The sequence below is a fragment of the Maylandia zebra genome, linkage group LG18 (assembly GCF_041146795.1).
Source record: "Maylandia zebra isolate NMK-2024a linkage group LG18, Mzebra_GT3a, whole genome shotgun sequence".
Taxonomy (NCBI): Eukaryota; Metazoa; Chordata; class Actinopteri; order Cichliformes; family Cichlidae; genus Maylandia; species Maylandia zebra.
This window is the reverse complement of record NC_135184.1, coordinates 12,473,448-12,496,445: the sequence shown is the minus strand read 5'-3', so window position 1 is coordinate 12,496,445 and position 22,998 is coordinate 12,473,448. Positions and strand designations below refer to the sequence as shown.

The window sequence follows — 22,998 nt, the reverse complement described above, 5'->3', positions numbered from 1 at the left end:
ACCCCACCTGCTTGACTGGAGGGAACAATAAGGTTCACATATGATTCATCTCAGTGCTCTTCCTAGACGCCAGTGTGCTACACTTTTTCACTGCAGGAAAGCTGCTCCCGTATGTGAGGACGTAGTAGGACATCCACCAACTCGGTCCGTTTCCCCTTTCCAGGGCATCCTCGGGGCATACGAGATGTACGACTCCAGAGAAGGATTTCTTCCTTCCGTTGCTTGCAAAGATAATACTTTGATGGGTGCCTCTCTGAGGTTAATGGACACTCACATTTTTAGCAGTGGTGCTGTGGACTGGCCTCCAGCCAAGTGCAGGAGGCCCGTTTTCAAACATGTAAGCGCTCTTTCACTCTTGTGCACCTTACAAAGGCCTGGAAAGTAAATGCGACATGACAGCTACTCTGCATCACAATGCATTCCAGCAGCTCCTCCAAACAGTCACACGGCCTCGTTTCATCCAAAAACATGAGCACAAATAAACGACAGGGGAAACACTAGATGGGCTCCTGCACTCACACTTACATCTTGGAAGTCACCTGAGTAGCTTTTCCAAAGCGCTCAGTAAAGTTGCTTGTTAAAACATGCCCAATCCTTTCCCTGCCAGAGAGCTGTTAATCCCGACAAGACTGTGTGGCCCTAATTCTCGGAAAGCTGGAACCTGCTATTTGTTGACTTGCTGAGGCGCTACAAGCAGTGGAGGCTGCAAAGTTAAAGCATCTCCTCTCGTTTCTTTTTTAAAACCAAATGTGTTCATGGGATATGTAAAGGAAGCCAAAATCATTGTGCCATGTAACCACAGCAGCACAGTGCTTGTTTCCCACGCTGCACATTTGTTTACTGAAGTATGCGTGTCTGTGATTTACTGAGGACTGATAGAGTCCACACTGTCCTGATAAAGCTGTCGTAACTAAATCAAGTGAAGCTTCCAGTGCTGTTAGAGTGCTCGTCGGGAAACAATGGGCATGGATTATGGTTAAGAGCCTTATTATTATCTCTTTTATCCCAGGTTAAGACCACGTAACACCTGCTGCTCCACTTGGGCACTTTTGCGGACATCATCATATTCCTGCTGACACAAGGAAACACTGGAGAGGAACTCTGCACAGACATGCAAAGATTTCTCTTTAAGTGCAAATGTTTACGCATAGAGTGGCTGGAAGTTCCCCCAGTTTGTCATCTTTCCAATGCAAGAAAAAAAGTGATGAAAAAACAGCCTTAATGAAACAGCAACATGTCAGCATGTGTGAAGAGTGTGATGACAGGAAGCTGTCACGTGTCAACACTCTCTTAACAATCCCACAGACTTATTATTTTGCAGGACAAAAGTTTTCTGTCACGTACGGTCGTTCATGTCATATCTCCATCAGGAAATGGGCACACTAAGGTCATAAAGGTCTGGACACGGCCAGCACAATACTCTGTTATCGCGGTGTGTTTAAATGATGCCCCCAAAGTGCGGTGAAATCATTACATTGATCCACACTTTCATATTGTTTATTCCAAATTCTGATTCTACCATCCGAATGTCAAAGCGTAAATTGAGACTTATCAGACCAGGAAATGTTTTTCCAATGATTTATTGTCCAACTTTGGTGCGCTCATGGCACTGGGTGTGGTCTTCTGCTGCTGTAGCCCTTTCTTCCTCCAAGATGCACTTCTGTATACTTTGAGTGTAACCAGTGTTTGTGTTTCCTTCCCATCAGACCAAGGGATTTATCCACTAGATAGTAGCTCTTTTTCATACCCTTCAATGTAAACCCGAGAGACAGTTGGATGGGAAAATCCCAGCAGATCAGCCCATCTGATACCAACAACCACATTCAAAGTCGCTTAAAATTACCTGTGTTTCCCTGTTCTGATGGCCTGTTTGAACTTCAGCAGTCTACGTCAACTTGCTATCATTGATTGGCCAACTAAATGTTTGCATCAACAAGCAATTAAACAGGTGTGCCTAATAGAATGTATGTCTAAGTAATGGCTGTGACCAAAAAGGTCAATTTCAGACAGGTTAACGGGAGTACACATCGTGAGATACGGCAGGCAGCGCTGGCTGTACTGCCATCAACTCTAACCACCTGTTGTTCAAACCTACTGTTTAAATCTAGAGCCAATCAGAAGAAAGCTGGGGTAGTTAGGCTGGCTTTATGGAAGAATTAATGAATCTAATAATTCTCCTTTCGAACTATTTTATCCACAAGCGCTTTTCAAAAGAAAACAGTAATTACAAGTAAGGCTTCAAACAGGAAACATTGCTTTATATTATGCAAATACTCATTAATCACATTAAGATTTGAGCATTGACCCAGTAAAACTTCATCATTCACACAGTAATTCAACAAAATGATGGGCAAGTTATTAGCTGCTAATTGTAAGACATTAAATTCCCCTACATTACATTGATAACAAAAATAAATTATTCTGGCCACTTTATCACATTCTTTTATTTTGGATTAATATCACATTTTGGGTTTTTTTGTTTTTTTTTTTTACATATCCCGCTTTGCATTCACTGTTACTCAGGGAGAAGACTCTAAAGTTTCTGCCAGATGTAACTACCGCCTCCATGTGGATTTAATTACAAATCCACCACCCATAAATGAGCTCAGGTCAATGCACGACTATATACACAATGTAGGTGGAGGAGGCATTAGTGGTACCATTAAGCTTCAAAGGGCAGGTTTACTAAACCAACAGCCAGCAAACTCAGAGCATTACATTACAAAACAAAGGGGGGGGCAGTAATATAACAGCAAATAAAGCCCAACAGGAATGCTACCAGTTTATAGTGAGATTCACTGGGATTTAGCAGCCGTTAACTATTGGATCATCGCCTTAAACGAAACGACCGAGTGATTATCGCTGCTCAGACTCTCACTCACTGCCACATTAACACGATTTCACCTGTGTTACCCACCCAGAAAACAGAGGCAACCTGAAACGTTTCATTGTACAATAAACCTTTAATAAATAGTTTATCATTAGTTTCCCATATTTACATTAATAACCACCATTTTACTTACTTAGGTTGCCATACTCATTTCTTGGCTAATTTTAGGCACACAAAGAGGGGGGGTTCAGGCCACAAACCACATTGTACTAAAAACAGGAGTGGCTAGCAGGTAATTCTGGAGAAATATATAGTAATTATAATAATTGCACCATACAACCAAATTGACCAAGAGGTGGCCATCTCCTTGAGGAATAAATATATACATTTTTCTCTAGGTACAGGTGATCTTTGTACATTTACAGTCGTCTGCTTGGAGGCTGTAGGTGTGCACGTGGGTGGTGGTGGGGGGCTGGTGCAGAATCTTACCAATTTATGCAGGATCTGATTTTCTGTTTTTCCAATTACATGATTTAAAAAAACAAACAAAAAACATCCCCTCTTAAATGACAAAAACCCCTTGAGGGTATTGAGGGTATGTGTGGTCAACATGTTCAGTTTCATTCGAAACATTCAGAGAAATCTGGGAAAAAATATGAGCTTAACAAACCATGGTGAAATGCTTGTTATTAAATGAAGACAGAGGCTGGAAAAAAAAATCCAAAACAAACATAACAAAGGGGACACATGGACATTTGATAATTTCCCATCCAATTTTGACAATTAATCCTAAAAAATGACTGAAGTTTTAAAAAGCTATTAAAAAAAAAAAAAAAAAAAAAAAAAAAAGCATTAAAACTTAAATCTTCAGTCAAAGAAATGAAGACGAGAAAATAAAAAGAACAACAATAACACTCAAATCACACAAGTGTACATTCACACACACACAGTACAAAAGAAAAAAGCAAATCAAGAAGATATGGCACTAAATACGTGTTCATACAGATGTTAAACAGCATGAAACCAGTTGTTAGCTACGAGAGGCATTCACAAATCAAAGTTACAATGTGGAAAGGTGGCGATGTATTATGTGAACGAAGGGAACGCAGTATTGCTGATCCAAATGACCGAAAAAAGAAAAAAAAAAAAAACAAAAACACACAAGCACCTCACAGGCATGCCAGGTACAGACAGCGCCACCTGTTGACAGGGGAAAATAAAAAATAAAAAAACAAAACCAAAAACATGGCAGCAGCGGTTCAGACCTGCAGACCAACCCAGAGACATCTGCAGGCATTGACGATAATAAAAATTCAGGGCTTACACTTTTAAGTGGATTTTTTTTCTTCTTTTCTCTTTTTTCAAACTAATGAAATCTGGGATGACTGCAGATTTCTCAATACTCTCCACATCGACACAACCTCCAGATTTTACTTTGCTTCACTGTTTGAGGATGACATCAACATTTTCAGCCATCTAATCCACTACTGCTATTCGTTTCTGCGTCTTAGGTGGCGCAGGCTGGCATCTGCAGAGCTTCTACAACAGTTGCCAGACACGTCTGTGAGGTGCTTCATGTCAGGCATTTGGAGAAGCGTGGCCTGCCTCTGAGTGTACACATGTCAGGTTAAACGTCAGGGACTATATGACACAGTTATGATTCTTATCCACCACTTTACGCCACACTGATTACCCTTTGTATTTACTACTGCAGCAGCATGGCTGATATTCTGCTGAACCTAATGATATCAATTCAAACAGTCAGTGCCGACACCGACATCCTGATAGCAATGCTCCAGCTCCAAATGGTCCAGAGGCTTTTTAAAAATAAAACCGTGTCTCTGTAAGCCTCAACTTGATGGTGATAAACGTCAGGAATCAAAGTAACAGGAAGGGCATGAATACAAAGGAATAAAAAGTGTGTAACGGCTCCGATGGGAGCAATAGCACAAGATTACAGAGCCTTCTCAGACCTCGGTCTTCATACAGGTTACGTAATGTCTCCATATATATCTTAAGTGACTTCAAGGCAACATTTGTTTCTTGAATAAAAACTTGAAGCACAACTAGCCTTCAGTTTGAACAGAGAAAAATATACAACCCAAACTGTACTACTAATCTAGAGAATGGCAAGTAAACATTGAAAAACCATTTTGAGCTAATAAAGTGGTCTCTTCTAGTCATCTCTCTGTAAGAAATTTGATATTTGAACAAAACCTGGTCCTAACAAAGCTTTTTGTATCTGAACTGGTTGCCAACCCTGACTGCAATTAGGCAGCGCCTCTCCAATACTGGTTTGCAGGCTCCTTTCACAGGTTTAACAGCTGCTGCGCTCCCACAGAAGAACAACTAGAAGAAGAACTATGTTTCCTTCTTGGATGCCTAAACAGAGCTGTAGTCATAAAGACAAGCATCAGAACAGAAGTTAGCTTGTGAAAGGGCGTTCGTTACGCTCTTCTCAGACAAACGAAGGTGCCACTTGGCTAACTAAAGAGGAATAATCAAGAGTCACACAGGTATTTAGTAACGTATCAGAGATATATCCCCACTCGCACTTTAAACCCAAGTCACTTCAGTTCTGTTTCGCGCCAGGAGGGGGGACAAGCTGTTGTGTGCTCCACTGTTACAACTTCAGACAAACCAAAGATTGGAGTCCAGCTCAGTCTCTCACACACACACACACACACACACACACACACACACACACACACACACACACACTTCCACTGCAGCCCTGATAATGCTCGACACACTTTCTTCACACAGGGTCTTTAGAAAGTCCTCACAATAACCCAGCTATTAGAAAGAAAAGGGCTGCTAAGGAAGGAGCGCCCAACTTTGTGCTGTGGACAGCAAAACAGACAAACATCTCTTTGCGGCACTCGAGTGTGACGTGTGCCTGAGGTGTGTGTGTGTCCTTGTGATAAATTATGTGTATCTGTCCATGTGTGCAGGGCATTTTGAGGTGGAGCGAGGGAGTCTGCCCCCCCTGAGCTGAGGTTATACGCTGCTGTCCTCCAGCAGCGGCTCCTTGCCCTCTGCCCCGCTGCCTTGCGGGCTGTGGGAGTGACTCTGTGCCCCGTTGCTGTGCTTCTTGTAGGAGCCAGGCCTCATACCGGGACCCGTGTGCTCCGGGATGAACAGCGCCACCAGCAGAGACAGCAGCACTGAGCATGCACCAAAGAGGAAGGGAGGACCTGGGATGATGGCACTCTAAGAAGGAGAAGACAACACTTTGGTCATTATGGAGCACATGAATAAGGAAATTCTGTATACACATCCTTGCAGATGGCTTTAATGTTATCTCTGATTCAAGCTCACCTCATCAGTGGGGTTGGCCATGTTCGGTTTGGCACCTTTCTCAGAGCCGTCCGTGTCGGTCAGCTCCACGTGGAATAAGTAGAAGATGAAGCCGTAAAGAGCAGGACCCAAACCGTTACAGAGGCCTCGAATTCCAGTGATCATGCCCTGAACAACACCTGAACAAGACGCATATGGAAAAACCTTCAGTAGATCCCCCCACAAAAAAATTGGAACGCGAAACACACAACATTCAATCAATAACATTTAAATGGACACAAGTTTCTGGTTCTGAACGGGTTAGCTAATGCATTAAAACCACTGACAGATGAAGGGAATTATGTTGATCATTTATTACAATGATATGTTCTCTCCTGGCCCTTGAAAAATATCAACCACCGACCTATATACTGTAGACGAGCCACTATGTGGAGCATAGCTACCCCTCTAATAACACAAGTACACAGCTGCTCCCTTATTCACAAGGGGTTGCCACAGAGGGCTGCAAGTTTGATTTGGCCGACTTTCCACACCGGATGCCCTTCCTGATACAACTCCAACAGGATTTGTATCTCCTCCTGGGATTGTACTGGAGGATCAATAAATATGATGATAGTGATGGTGATAAACTGGGCCTCCAGCTGCATCTGAGCAGTTTACAGTGTCCAGGACCTCAGGTGAGGAAGAAGATCAGGGTCATGATTGTTTTTTTGTTTTTTTCCCCCCCCCCACAACAGTCACAGGGTGAGCTCTACTGTATCGCCATGTGGCAGAACATCCTGTGGAAACAACCCGGACTCTGGTGGGCTGAGGCAGCAGTTTCAGGCCATAATAATACGTTGCTTTGCTCAACACTTGCCTTGATCCCCACACCTTCTCAAAAATGAGAAGCGAATTGAAAGGTCACCACTTTTGACAGTACACACATTAACTTAAGTGCAAGTGGTCAGAACAGGATTCCCACAGAGATCTAAAACTGGTCTTTTCCTGTAACCTTCGATCATATGTGCTCATATTCACATCTACGACCAATAAAGAATCACCAATTAACCTAAAATAGATGTGTTTGTACTGTGGGAGGACGCTGAGTGCCCACAGAGAACCCACACAGACACGGGGAGAACATGCAGACTTCAGGAAAGACCACAGTTGGCCGACATTTGGCAACAGGCATGTTTTTGTGCATCTTTGACCTCTGTTCCGATGACACTCTCACCTTGCTGGTCAGGGTCCGCATTACGGGACACAATGGCGCTGATGGCGGGGAACGTAATGCTGGACATGGCAGCAACGGCTCCAGCTGCCCACATCATCCTACAGTCACCAAACACAACACAAAGATTTTACTTGCCTAATACTTTAAGGAATAAATTGTGAAATATGCACTTTTCTGATGACAAAGCTAGTTTTAGATGAAGCTGCACTTCCTGTTTTATTTGAAAATCTAAACTTCAACAGTGTGTCAACGTGCATTTCATCAGAATGTGATTTCTATTCTGATTTTAAAGGCAGATTTTTTTACCCTTCTGTGAGCAACATGAGGATTCTCCCCTTAATATATGACACAGCCAGTCTAACCTTTATTTAACCCGATTTAAAGAGTATTGACCAAAGCTCAGAGGAGCAGCAGAGAGACATGCTGAATGTTTTCTTTCAGAATCAATAGATATTATAGTCGCCCGTCTTCTCCTTCAGGCCAAAACAACATGAGAAACTGAAGCTGCTATGACCACACTTGAAGAGAAATGAAACAGAGCGTGATCAATGTGTCGGGGTGGTCGTTTATCGAGTTCTTCATATCAGCAGGTTTAAAGCAAGAAAAGCTTGAAATATTATTTTTCATTCATCTGACTTAAAATAAATCGATTAATTGTTTGACTGAGAGTCAAGTGCAAGTTTGATAGGGTTAAATATCTACACTTTTGTTTTAACGTCTCACAATCAATCATTTATGTGTTCAAAGAGTCACATAAAAAAATATTACATCTTATGTTTAAGTTACAATAGTAGCATTAGGTAAGCCTCTGCTTCCCTCTAGTGGTCTCTCAGGGTAGTGAAATAGGAGTGCCAATAGATAACTAGCTGTAGTACAAAGTTGTTGTTTTTTCTAATTTATCTGCAAAAATAAGAAAAGCTTTTAGTGTTAATGGAGAAACAGTCCTGATATGCAGATGCTGGTTTTAACGATAGTAAATGTAATTGTGCTGATTGATGAGTAAATTAAGTGTTTCTGATGATTTCTTATTATTTTAAAGTTAAATAAAGACAAATAAATGTTTTAAGTTTTCTCAGACATTTAATACTTACTTGTTTTTATTTTTTATTTTTAATCCTGAAGGATTAGAACCACTGTCACAAAAAGGGCAGGAAATGATTTGTCAAGATAAACTTCCTTCCCCAATTCTTTGAAATCATAGGCACAACAGTTATTGTATTTCATTTTGTGTTGAAGGGGTACGCAAGGTATTTGCATTTGCGTGGCTGTTTTATAGTCCAACTGTCTGTGTTAGGACACCTGCCAAAAAAGACCACGCCCAACTGAGGCAACCGTGTTTACGAGGTATAAAGAAATTCAACCCACATGGATTCATTACAAAGGGGCTATAAGTATGCTTTTAACACTATGAAGTTGGACATTTTAGCACTGGAGTCTACGGGAACCAACTGGCGTTTGTAGCTAGCATTGTAGCTAGCATGGCCACTAGAGGAGCCGCAGTGCTTTTGCACTCAGGCGTTGGCTTCATTTCTTTAACTCTCCTCCGTCGCATTTGTAGCCCTGCTGTTCTGCACACAATCAGCATTACAGCGGCTGGATGGTGTTACAACATTTAACCGCAGTCACCAGAGAAACCATGCTACACTCTCAACCCGGGCTCCATGAACACACACATTACACATGGAGGAAGTGAAAACAAATATGAAATACAACTACACGTTCCAATTTTCAACCAGTAGGATCTTGGTGACCTCAAGTTCTGCTGATGCGAATAAATGAAGAAATGTGAGTGTTTGCATTAGGAAATACTAACCAGGGCTGAGATCCAAAGCCATACCAGGCCAGCTGGAGGATCTGAAAGCCGAGGCCAAGCAGGATTGTGTTCTTATTTCCTATAGAGCGCATCAGGATCCCCAACACAACCGTCTAAGGGAACACAAAACATAAAGACCCAAATTATACCAGGCACTGATCAACAACAATCAAAACCCACATTAAACTTAAACAGCTTCTCATCCAAGTCCTGAAACGCAGCTGAAATAATTATGCATGAATTCAAATGAGAGAAATTTTGTTTTCGTCTTCTTTTACATAACACTCCCCCATGTTTTTCTTGACGGCACGGCTTTAAAAGTAATGTAGGGAGCAAATTGTACAGACAATGTGGGTCCACAGAGTCACCATGTCAACCAACAAACTAAAAAAAAAAAAAAGTGTCAGAGACCCCAAAAATGATGTTTTAACAACTCTAACCAAATGGCTTTTAATGCCTAACCCATCTATGATTTCAACTTGGGTCTCAGGAGTAAAATCATCATTGCCACAACAAATGCCTCCAACCCCCAAATGAGGTATTTTTTTGTGTGGAAAAGAATAATTTGGTGGACATCGACAGCAAAATGAGACCGCAGACGGATTGTGTTCAGGAACATGAAAATAATGCTGGAAAACTTGTGTTCGGGAACACAAATCAACAAAATAGAGACTATAAGAGATAGTAAGAATAGTAAGACAGCGCTGCATTAAAATAAAAGCATAAATGAGAGAAAAAGAAATCCGATCAAAATAGACCAATCAAAGTGGGGCAACATGATCCAAAAGCCAGTCTATAAAGTTTACAAAGACAGCATTTTGACTGAGAAAATAAATCAGCCAGTAAAAAAAAAAAAAACAACCAAAAAACAAAACACCGTCATTCTTAATGGAAGTAAAGTAGAATGATTGATATCAGATGTAAATGTAAATAAACAGCAGTACCTGAGCTAATATTGAGAGGATTCCCAAAACAGCGATGAAGGCAGCCACTGTCTCTGAGGAGAAGCCTATGACCTGAGGGTGAGAGAGAGCGTTGAGCTATCGCAGGTTAGGACATGAACAATAGAGCACAGATCTTACCATAAAACCTTCAATTGTGTGCACATTGGAAGAACAGGGTTTGGTTGGAGTCTTCAGTAACACTACTTTTTCCTCAGAGAAAATGCGTTCTTTACATTCCTGGTGTATTTATGCTAAGTACACCAGGAGTGCTCCCTTTTATTTCCATCAATGCAGACAGCAGAGAGGGGACAAGGGGTGTGTTAGCCCTGGTGCCCCAAAACGACAGCGTCGCTTCTTCCCCCCACAAAATGAGCCTGCGTGTGAAGGACCTGCCTAACTGGTTCACCTGACACCGTTTACACAAACTAAACAAACCCCCACTCGAAACTTTCAGTTAAACAGAAACAATCCCACAGCTGCTCCCGTATGCTCCTGCAGCATAATGAATGAAGCCGTCCACTTATTTCTGCTAGGGTGTAAAGCAATGATTTTCCTGTGATAGCATTTTGTGGAGAAACCTAATGAATCTGCTCTAGTTTTAAAGAAACGTGCGGCTCAGCAAACCTGTTCGGCCAGTCTTGGAGCAGTGGAAGTGAAAGTGTGTGGTCAGCAGGTTTTTCATGTCCCTGAGCTTTTCAGCCTTTAATTACCCAAAATGTAAAATAATAAATTTTATTGTCCTCAATAAAAAACAAACAAACAAAACACCCCCCCCCCCCAGTATACTATATTTTACACTTTTATAGCATCTCCTTTATGCTCCAGTAATGCCATTTTTATTTAGCAGCTCAGTCCCACCAAGTGGTTGTGATGTGTCTAAATTTTGCTTTGGTGTATATTTCAGGCATTTGTGGTCTTTCTGGAAATGTGTGAGGAAGAAAGTTTGGCGTTCACCTGTCTGAGATAGAGGAAGAAGCTGGAGTACTGGCCGGCCTCAGGGAGGTAGGAGAGGAACACTGTGATACAGATGAGGAGCACCGTAGAGTCCTGGCCCACTTTACGCAGAGACTGACCAAGAGAGCAACAAGAAGAGTTAACATGAGCAAGAATTCAAAACAGGAGTGGTTTCTGACATGCTCGCTTAATCAAATATACTTATTTATTAAGCCATAAGCTGCAAAGGCTGTGAGGGCGATAAGGGTGAAGTGTTCAAATTAAAGCTTTACTTTCACATGTGCTACATATATACGCTAACATAACTTTATCTTAATCTGCAAACCATCAGCAACAATGATAACGACTCTGTAATAAAAGGACTTTTTGAAGACGCTGTGTGAAAATGAGAGAAGTCCATAATCTGCACATTTAAACAGATTGTTCTGTTAAACAGAGGAAATGTATTCCTTCTGTTCTTAATGGACATCGAAATATTTCATCTGAACATGTTTTCACTGGAAAACTCAAGAGATGGGAGGAAAAACTCCACAGCGCAGTGCCTTAGAGCAAAAACAAAGTTTGCATTCAGTTTGACACTTTGCAAGTTTTTGCTGGTGGGAATGAGGTTCTAGGAATAATTGGACAGATTTGCATTAAAATGCTAACAGACATTGGCGGTCCTAGCCTGTTTGGCGCCCTGGGCGAACACTCCCTCTGGCGCGGTTATTGGACTGTACTGACTAAAGTCAGAGTGTCTTTTTAGCATTATGAAAAAGCTCAAAATTGGACATCCACATTGTATTTTCACAAATACATATTGAACTGAGAAAAGTAAAACTGGGAGACATCACCTAGATGTTCAAGAAAATATCACAAGCTAATCGAGATCCAGATAATCCTCTTGGATCCAGGGATGCAGCTCATGCATGTTGTCAATGCTGGAATTATCAGCCTTGGTATGAAACCTCAGACTGCTCTTGTTTACTACAAATTCCTCCCAGTGTTATGTGTTCACAGCAGCTCAGCAAAGTACTTACAGAGTAAATTTGCTACTGAAAAGATTAAGTTTGGAAGAGACACGATTCCAATAATCCAGACTTCGAAAGTCTCAAGGAATACATATCGCCACACAACAGTGGATTTAAGCTTTCATAACTACACTGTGAAGTTATGCTTTAAATAGTTTAACAACTTTAGGTAAATCATTTGTTTTCTTGTCAGCAGCACCAAGATCTGAGAAGTGCGCAACCAGCAGCTAAATGATTAAATGCATAATTTGGATTTTTAAAGATTATTATTAATGACTCATTTAAAAAAAAACTGTACTTTTTGTGTTGTGCTTTGAACGTAAAGGGTAGTTACTTTTCTCATTATTTCTCACTTATTTCAATTAATTTATCACTGGTTGTGAATCACAGTGTTAAGTGTTCTTTCAGTTTAAGGCTCTTAGCTAAAATTAGAAACATTCAATTATGCGTGAAGTAAGTGTTCACACAATGTTTTGTGTTTTTCTTTAAGCCAGAGACTAACAGATAATAAATCACACTGCTGTTGTGTTGGCCCAGCCTGTACACTGAAATTTATCAGTAAAGATTACTGTGTTACTCACAGCGAAGGGGTCTGCCTGTTCCCAGGAGATGGGCGCTCCCCATGATGCTGGCCTCATCTTCTCCGGCAGCGACTCTGGTACAGCCATCAGGATGAAGCAGATGTCGAGCAGAGCGATGACTGTGGCCAGGATCACAACTAAGGTGTCACTGTAAGCCTCAGACAGGTAGGCTCCAATGGCTGGGCTGGTAACCAGACTTGCTGCAAAGGTAGCTGATACCTGAAGGAAAGAGGGAAAGAGGGATGAAATAATTGACAGATTCTTAACTGACACCTTTGAAAAGCTTTTGAAATGTGCCTCCTTACCAAACCATAAGCAGTGCTCCTCTCATGCTCTTGTGTGATGTCTGCCACATAGGCAAAGATCACAGAGAAGGTGACGGCAAAGACACCGGACATCGAGATGACTGCAAAGTACCACCTGAATAAAAGACAAAAGCTTCACCTGTGAGCATACACAACGGCTAAAACTACAGATTGTTTTGGTTAATGTTGATCAGTGACATGCTGGCGTTTCAAAGCTTCAGCACTGAGCCGTCGGTATACTGCACTCACCATGGACTGATCTTCATCAGCGGAATGGGCGCGCAAGTGAAGAAGACTGTTAGCAGCAGGAAGGACTTGCGTCCCCATACGTCTGACAACGCTCCAATTAGTGGAGCACTCAGAAATGATAACAGGCCCTGAAAAGATAGAGGGGAACAGAGGAATAAGATACTGCTGGATGTGTCAGTAATGTTACTAATGGGTAACCTTCACTTTCAAGAACATGCACACACTGTAAACAAGAACTCAGAGTTTCAAAACTGTAAAATAAGTCTCGATGACTGAAAAAACTTTTTCCATATTTGGCAGCAAATATTCAAAATATGCTGTACTGGATGAGAAATTTTACTACAGAGACTCCAGCTTGGCTCCAAATTGAGTCATCCAATTGTGTCAAAACGTGCCTATCAGCTTTGTTGAGTTGAAGCAGTGAAGCAGCTCCTGAAGCACTTTAATGTTCCCCAGCAACATTTTTTCCGCTATTTACAAATTCGCCACTTTGTAAAGAGTCTATTTTTCTTCATTTCCGGAATTACTTGAAGACTTCTTTGGATTATTATTAAGATAAACAGTGATAAGAGAGGGGCGATTAAAGAAATCGATGCTATATTGTTAGGTCTTCAATCTCCTTCTTTCTCCATCCTTAAAGTACAGTGGGAGAAAGACCTTGGGATGAATATAACAGATGAACTCTGGCAATCTTTTCTCCATGCGGTACAATCTTCTTTGATATGTGCCAGGCATGGGCTCCTCCAATTCAAGGTCCTACACTGATTACATACCACCAAGGAAAAGTTAGCCAAGTTCTATCCAGGAGCTGACCCCCTGTGTAACAGATGTAAAGCAGAAACAGGTTCACTCCTTCATACCTTTTGGACATGCCCCAATCTTCATAACTATTGGGTGTCTATATTTAACACCTTTTCAGAGATATATAACGTTAAATATGATCCTTCTGTTCTAACGGCTATCTTTGGGGTGATACCTCAAAACATCACTCTGCCAAAATACTATTCGAATTCTATTGCCTTTGCTTCACTCATTGCAAGGCGCGTTATACTTTTAAGATGGAAGCAGGAAGCTCCTCCCACACATGAACAGTGGCTTGCAGAGCTCATGAGGTTTTTGCACTTGGAAAAGATGAGATGTACACTGGCAGGTTCAACCACCAAATTTCTTAAGGCATGGCAGCCATTTCTAATGTACATGGAAACATTTAAAATGACCACCTTATCATGACCGGATACCATATCTCTATATCACTATCATATTTAACTGTACACTGAATGTCCCTTATACATTTTATTTTTGTGTTTGTTGTTGTTTGTTTTTAGTTTTGTAAGGATTTCTTTGGTTTGTTTTCCTTCTCTTTCTGTTATCTCTTGGGGTATTGTAAATACTGAACAGCAAAGTACTGTATGTTCAAAGTTTTGCTATTAACATGCTGCTGTGACTGAAAATAAAATTATATAAAACTTTTTCCAGCTGTCTGTGAGTCATCCTCAGTCCCTACTTACTCCTAATGGAAACTTTAAACCAGAGCAAACAAAATAATAACAGAGCGCTTATAGCTAGCTGGCTGGCATGCTAAATCTAGAATAAATAAAGACTTACAGGCCAACACACGCTGAGAACCGAGACCATCTTTAAAATGCTGTGACCTGTCATAGAGGAACCTTGCTTAGGATTGAATTTAACAAGCTTTGCAGTTTTGCAAGGAAAAATTATTGGGCCACAATTCTTAAATCCTAGTAACCAAAAACTTGAAATGATTACAAGCATGTCCTTAACCAATCTGTAGATTATCTTACGCTACATCACCTTTGAAGGAGCTTCATTTATTCTTAGTCCAGCTTGGGAACCTGCTACAGTTACTGGACAGCTTGCAGTCATATTTCAACATGGAAATACACTGATGGCAAACATGATGATGGACACTGATTGGGTTTTTATGGGAACTGGCCACTTGGTGCAGTAACAATAATGAAAGATTTTAATGGGGTCATTTAAAAACCCTGTTTGTTTTTCCTCTTTTGGTACTTTTAAATTGGCTTTGGTTTTTATTTCCATTCATATATCACTTTGTTTCGCACGGCTGCTGCAGAAGCCTTGAGATATATTGACAGTGATGAAATTAAAGTGAGATTATAGCCTGCTTTAAAAAAAGAAAAAAAAAGAACCCTAATTGATTACACTCAATTTAATTTTGTGAGATATAATGTGAAGGACAGATGACCCTTGTAATGGTTGTAAAATCATTGTGAACTACAAGGTCTTTGTAAAATGGTTACTGCACAAATCTCACTAAACTTGCGTAATGTACACATGAGCAAAAACAAAAATTCTTCACCTTTGGCTAAGCAATGACATATGAAGGGGAAACTTATCAGCAAACACACACAAAAACCAAAGCACGCTTAAAGATTGAGGATACTCTTTATCTGATTAGTGGCATTAACTGTGCGATTGTTATCATTCCTCAAGTGCCTTCTATATTTGCAGATTTAGAAATCCAATAAATCCACTAGTACTTTTTCTTTCAATAACAAGAAACATAACCAGATATCTATAACATTTGTTATATGTAGTTATTTATGAGTCCTATGCAACTTCAACACTGATAAGATGGTTAAAGGGTGTTTCTCCCATTTCCTTATTTATTTATTTCAAAACAAAAAACTCTGGTGCAATAATTCTGATGTAACACAGTCATAGACGTCTGAGCATTTTCCAACAGCTTTGAACATCACACAACCAATCAGAAGGAAGGACAAGAACCAGCTGTCTTATAGTGAGACACATGAATCGGACCAGTTATTGTATTGTCTTGTTGTGCTGTCTCTTACCTTCACACCATGAATGAGCCCATTCATCAGGAATGTGTGCTGGGGGAATGTCTGGTGTAATACCTGCAGAGCAAACACACATAAAAGTAAATTAAACCACTTTATTAACACTGAATTAAGCCTGCAGAATTATGGCAAGAAACATGATCACAATTATTTAGGGGGAACACTGCAAATTTTATTATTTAATAAGATTACTCATTAACACACAGATGGATATTTAAAAACAAAACCCCAACAACCAACCAAGGCACAGATTTAAAACAAAAAAACAAAACGTATTTTTCCATGATACCACAAACCGTTGTCTCCCTGCTACACTGGTTACAGCAGATGTAGTTTTACAAATTGCTGTCACATATAATTCTGTAACATTATTTTTTTCTGCTTGCCATTTCATTCAATAAAAAGTTTTGATGCAGATCTTCAAGATGGGCCATTTGAAATATTTTATTTATTTTTACTATGAATGCTGTAAATGTCCATTTAGAAAAGGGATCATTTTGAAAGGTCCTAATTTCATGTTTTGTTATTGTGCTGGAAAAAATCCTCCACAAAAGGTCAAGAGCTGCTGATAGGGGGAGGAAAACCAAACAAAAACCCAGCCACCGCAAGAACGTCTGCACTACGACGTCCTTTCCTGTCAACAGTGCAATCTTGTTTGAAAGGTTAACCCGGGCAGAATGAAAGAACCATGTGGGCAGTCGCCCTTGGAAAGTGCTTGGATAAGGGCACACTTGGTTGATTGGATGAACAATGTAGCTGCTTTGCATGTTTAAAACAAACAGAAAAAAGATCCCAGAGACTTCACTATCACTGAAAAAGGTTAAAACTTGCACAAAAAAGGAGGGGAAAAAAAAAGACTAAAGAATTTGGCACCTGGCTTTTCCCCCTCCTTTTTTATTTTTTAATGGCTTATTACAACATGATTCAATGCTCACGTTGAATCACACAATAGACAAACTTGTCTTCCCATCCACCTGTGAGCACTAAACACAATCGAACTGCAAATGCGCAAAGATAATAAAGGCTCCAGACAACATGCTCCCGGTGGTCCCTAGTAAATCTGAGTTTTCCTTTCCACAACAACTGACCCGAACATGTTGGAGTGCCCACATTTTATTCGGGAAGGAAACACGATGAAGTTGCTTTTGTTCTGCTTATGTTGGGAAGATAAACTCACAGCCTCATTTGTTTGAGCAGTCAAATGACCTGCAAAGTTTACTAAACTAATAAAGCTTCCAGGGTTGCTCAGCGCTATGCTGACTACAGTTTTGTGTTTTTCTTTAGTTTTTGTTTCAAATTTATTTCAAATGTGTGTTTTAAGTTTCACTTTTAGTAACCACGATGGGTTAGACTCCTTCAGTTTAGTTTTTATTGGTCTGAAATGTTTAGTTTCACATCAGTTTTTGTTGGTTTCACAATCACTGTTTGTTATAATAACAGTATACTACAAACCAAATGGCCGAATGTCATAAAACACTGCCATCTCAATAAATTCAAAGGCATCTCAGGTTGAAGGTGCTGATATATTAAAAAGAATTTGTCAGTTGAATCTAAACTAAACTTTTAATTTATTTTGGTTAACCTAAACACAATATTTTCTTAGTTTTTACATTTTTTAAAGTCTAGTGTTCATTTATATTCCAGCTAACTAAAATGACATCAACTACTTGTTTGGTTTAATTTTAGTTAACTATAAATAACCTTTGTCCTCGGTGTTATCATCTCCAGAGTGGAGTGGTTAGAGACTGATCAACAAAATGATTATTTCTGTTTTATAGCATATTTGTTTCACTCTGCTCTGTTAAGAGTAAATGTTTACCAATTTGCTAAAAATCAAGAATCTGCAAATAAAGCTGAAAAAAAGTGGGAACTGTCAGTCTCTGTCTCACTCTTGAGATTAAGAAATTCTTTTGTAGGGACTTAAAGGGCTTAACAAAATTAGTAGACTCCACCCAGTGTAATGGTCGAATATAATAATTCTTGTTATCCATGAATTTTTAAAACAACAACAACAAAAAGAGAAATGGCAAATTACAGTCATTGACTTGCATTCCTGAAATCTGTTTGATTCATTTCTAAATTCTCAGAGAAATCTGGTTTTCTAGCTCAAATCTGAGTGTAAAGACACGACTTCAGTTCAGTTAATTTAGTCATTTTCAGTTTTAAACAAGTTTCTGACTTATTTCTCTCTGGCATTTAATTTACGACAGGTGATCTAACAAATTTGTTAAGGACTGTACCTAGCGTGTCTTTTGATGGCAGGAAAAATCCACTATTTTTTTTCTGCAAGTCCAAGAGTAACCCTGTTAAATAAACATGATCTCAGTATTAACCAAATTAAATGCAATTCTGATTTTTGCCATAGTCAAGCAGCTCATTATTAGTGGGTGCAGAACGGAAACAGGCGTTCAGATAGATGAAGTTCACAGGTTTAAAGTCCACGGCAGATATGGTTCATTGACACTGGCGCAGGAACAAGCAGTTTAGGACACGATGAGCACAACTGGGACAACAACAGGATCTGATTATTGTTTGGGGGTACTGAGGGAAAGCTGATGGCAAAGCTAAGAATCCCCTGTTTTCCTCTGGGAGTCAGTTACCCAACACACACACTCTGAATGCTCTGTGAAGACTGTTGCTGCTGGATACTAATGAAGCAGTGCACTCACTGGGAGCAGTGAAGCAGTGGCTCTCATCTTCAGGCGTCCTCTGATTAGTCTAAAATGCAAATCCTGCCTCTGTCCAGGGATTGTGAAGGCAACAGCCCTCCCAATCCACCCCACCCATCCAACCAGTAATTAATGCTAAACAGTTACACATACAACAAGCTCCTCAAACAGGAGACTGCTGTGAAGCATGTGTTGCGTAAGCCTGTCTGCTTTACATCATGTGGCTCACAGATGTTTACTCATTATTTGTTGAGACACCAGTTTCTCCTCACAGACATTTACACGAGAAGGAAAAGGAATGTGCACAAAAAAAAACCCAAGGAGAAACTAGAAAGGAAAGAATTCAGTAAATGCCGAGTTTGGCTGAAATGTGAAAAGGCAGGGTGAGAAGAATGAAAACTATTAACATACAATCCCCCGTTGGCGTGGTGTTGTTGCAGTCCTTTGTTTCACCAGGAGTCTACAGGCTTGATGAACACACAATCCCTGCTGGTATAAACTAAAGTACTTCATTGGTCTCAGTCATCTTAGCCCTTTATTTATTTAAAAAAAAATATGAAATTGTGCAAAATACTTCTTGATTGAGACATTTTAGAGAGAAGTTCCTCTAAATGACGCTGTTCAAACTGTGAGTCAAATACTTGGAACCACCCCACGCTGCTGTGTGGTGCAGCGAGGTGATTGTATGGTGTGGTTTTCCGGGCTGACGGCACCAACCAGCGACCCCCTGATAAGCCTTTTAGACAAAGAACTAGTGCTCAGACAATACAACACTTTGGTGGCCTTTTCATATTTTTCAGTTCGTTAGCTGCTGGCAAAACATCTGGCAATGCACATTCACAAAAACCAAAACCACGCCACCCTGGTCTTGCTCAATCGATTGGAGATTCAATTATTCATAGACACCAATGGTCTGAGAAATGCCACTCGCTGGCTGGGGTTTTAAAGGAGGAAAGGTGGGTGTGTTAGACTATAAACAGTTATGTCAGTATACATAACAGAGTGTGTATGTGCATGCGTACACTCTAGGCTTACCGTGAGCATCGGGGCAGTGAGTAGACCCCATGCAAAAAACTCCAGGAAGATGACCACCACGGCATGGTAAACACTGGGCTCCCCAATTCCCTGAGGCTGAATGGAGACAAACACAGACATACAGGTAGAAAGGCGGTTAGATGACAAGCAACAGAGACCGTAACATGCATTTAAGTGCCTGTTTGTGGGAAGACATTAACAAATCAAACCTAGAGCTGGAATCTGCTAAATGATACAGACTCCACATCGCCTGGTTCTGTGGAACAACCCACAGATGGGTACAAGAGTGAAATTCACTTCATACCCTGTATTTGAATAAGTGTCCAAATTACGGGATTTTTTCTTTTTGACTTGACAGATACACTGCTAAATAATTGTATTTCATATGCTTTTTCTGCATAAAACGACTACATTTACTCAACCTGACAATGATTAGGAGATTAACATGCACATAAATTATGTGAAAACTATAAATAAAATAGACTAAAGGACACTTACTGAGTAAGAAATGTTTCTTTTGTATTTTAGCCTGCAGATAAGTAAATGACCTTACAGATAACCTCAGATTGCTTCTACTTAAACTAGCATTTGTTTTCACTAGCAATAGCCAAGTTATGAGCAATATTTTGTTACCAACACACTTCTCTGAACGCACTTTACAACAGGAAGTTGCAGTAAATGATGCAGCGTTCAAATCTAAATTGCACAAGCTGACATGAGCAAAAGAAGCACAGTGGTTACATTAATGCATTACATACTTACAACATTAAGACACATCTATACTGCTTTGCCCTCATTATGAATTGCACTAAGTCCAAGACAATGACCAGAATGTAAATCAAGAGGATTCGTTTTTACCAAGAGATGCGAGGTTTGTCTGGAGCCTACTAAATGGGTTTTGACATTCTCGCAAAGTAAAAATCTCCAGAATCGTTTTCTTTGAAGTGGAGTTTCATTTCCTGAAGCTTAAAATTGATTTTTCATTATCAAACAGACAGAAATAACAAGAAATGAACAATTAAGGCAACTCTTAGCAATATTCAAACCAATCATGTTAACCACCCAAAATTCCATTGTAAACCAGGGGAAAACCCAAGTTTACTCAATCATAATTTACTAAATTCATAAAAATTTAAATTATACAGTTTGATTTAACAGATGACATAGTACAACAGTTAGTATTTTAGCTTACTGGGTCACTCTTAAAATAAAGGCCTAGATCTGTAATGAGTAACACGCAAATAGAAATCCCCTTTGCCTTTTATAAAAACCACATCGTGGGGAGGAAGTCACTATATTCCAGCTCAATTTAATCTTTGCAAAGGTGAAGATGTCGCATGATGCCGTGTACATGGACACTGAGAACAAATTATGGCAGGAAATGACTTTGTGTGATAATTGTAGAAACTATAAAATACGCCAGCCTAAACCGAAAGACTCTTGTGTGGTTTGTAATTTCCCAGCATACCACACTAGCCTGCAGGCCTGACAGGGGCGTAAATCAAATAAGCTCCCACCCTTTTTGCTCCATCACAACTGTATCCCTGGGATGCCTGCTTCTCTGAGAAAATGAAGAACAACATCTAACTGTGTCACTGAATGGATGCAGCAACTTCTCCATTTAAATGACACCCTGCCTCGCATTCAGAGCTTAATGCACTGCCATTGACTAGGGAGTCTAATGCTATCATTCACTCCTGCTCAATGTTCATAAATGAAATCTTAATAGCTGAGTGGTCAGAACCAGTCACAGCCACAGTAAAGACTGATTACAAACATGGAGCCTGAGTGGAAAAGAGCCCCATCAAGTAAGGTGATCATCTGAAGTGGTTCTCCTCATTATGATCACAATTGTTAGTCTTCATATGGATTTTCAGTATGTTTGGCATTACTGTCCCACTGATTACGTAACCGGTACAGATGCCTCACTGAGTTTATAACAGCTCCACCATACTCACACTGCCAGCAGCCTAATTTAGGAGAATCACCACCATCTACAGTCAACAGTCAAAACAAATTTAAATGAATCACCTATATAATCCCTTGTATGGGAGTTGCCCTTTAGTCAAGGCAACTTTATACAAATATCCAAAATAAAAAAATGTCACAACATTACAGCTTTACAGGTGTCAATAAACCAGAGACAGGAGAAAAATATGGCAATAGGGCCTGACTCACCAAACTCTGGACAGCTAACGTACACTTATCCTACCTTACATCAGATCGGGATTGGCTCTAAATCCGGAAGCTAATACCAATGTTTTTAGTTGTCCGATGTTGTGTTCTGCTTGTTTTTAACCAACATGACAAACCCCATGTTTAAATATGCTGCCCTCACCTACTTATAAGATTAACCAAGTAACTGCACATTAGCTTTGTACCGCATACAGCACCTTAAAACTACCCAGATGTAACTATTCAGCTAGTAAGGGCAAATAAAAAATAAGCCCAATTAAACACATATGCTTGTAAGCTAACGTTGAGCTAGTCCCAGCTGGTACTTTTAGTGCCACATAATTTAAAGAAACGTGAGTTCCTATTAGCATTAATGTAGAGTGAAAAAGCTAAAAGTAAAGGTAACTGAATGTCTGCTTTATCAATAAAAGAAACAGAGCTAACAACGGTATCAACGACCTACCGTTACCTGAGCTGACGTGTTAACAAGCAGCTAACGCAGGCCGCTAATACTGGAAATGCTAGCCCACAGCTAGCAGTGTTAGCCCTCCCAACACCCAGCCTCCGTTAACGGTCAACGTTGCCCGCTACCACCGACAGCCGCAACAAAAGCTGCATTACCTCGCGTATTTTCACGAAATAAACACACCAGCACAGGCGGCCGAGAGCCCGTTTAACTCAATGGCAGGCTAACTTACGGGAGATAAATAAATATTTAACTCACCCTTCCTCCATCTTTTATTATAATTTTCTTTGCAAGAAGAATGCTGCGGTTCAGCCGCTTCTTCTTCTTCTTCTCCCCCGTCATCATTAACTTATGTCCATTCTTGGGGTCAGAGGGTCATCGTTGCGCCAATCAAAACCAAAAAAACCCACTAATTTCGCCTCCTGGGCTCATCGCACTTCGGGCAAATCGGCTCCAGGAGGCAGCTAGCAGCAAGCTAACTATTTTGTGATCTCTCCTCCCCACCTCACCTCAGCCTGGCTTCCTGTACTAGATGTCAACCCACCCCTTCTGGCGCAATGACGTCCAGCGATTGGCTGTCTAATACAAGGGCGAAGCAGAACAGGGCG

At 40.4% G+C, this 22,998-nt stretch overlaps 1 protein-coding gene across 1 annotated transcript; it reads right to left on the bottom strand.

The window, feature by feature from the left end:
* Positions 1–2,943: 2,943 nt before the first annotated feature.
* Positions 2,944–22,930, bottom strand: slc71a1-2 (solute carrier family 71 member 1-2). The gene is made up of 12 exons (XM_004555338.3): positions 22,649–22,930; positions 19,750–19,845; positions 16,040–16,102; positions 13,203–13,330; positions 12,954–13,068; positions 12,649–12,867; positions 11,058–11,171; positions 10,104–10,175; positions 9,160–9,272; positions 7,347–7,444; positions 6,152–6,309; positions 2,944–6,043 (listed from the first exon to the last, which is right to left on the bottom strand). Exons 1-12 carry the CDS (start codon positions 22,733–22,735, stop codon positions 5,831–5,833), a joined length of 1,476 nt encoding a protein of 491 aa, XP_004555395.1. The 5' UTR covers positions 22,736–22,930; the 3' UTR covers positions 2,944–5,830.
* Between the last annotated feature and the right edge of the window lie 68 nt (positions 22,931–22,998).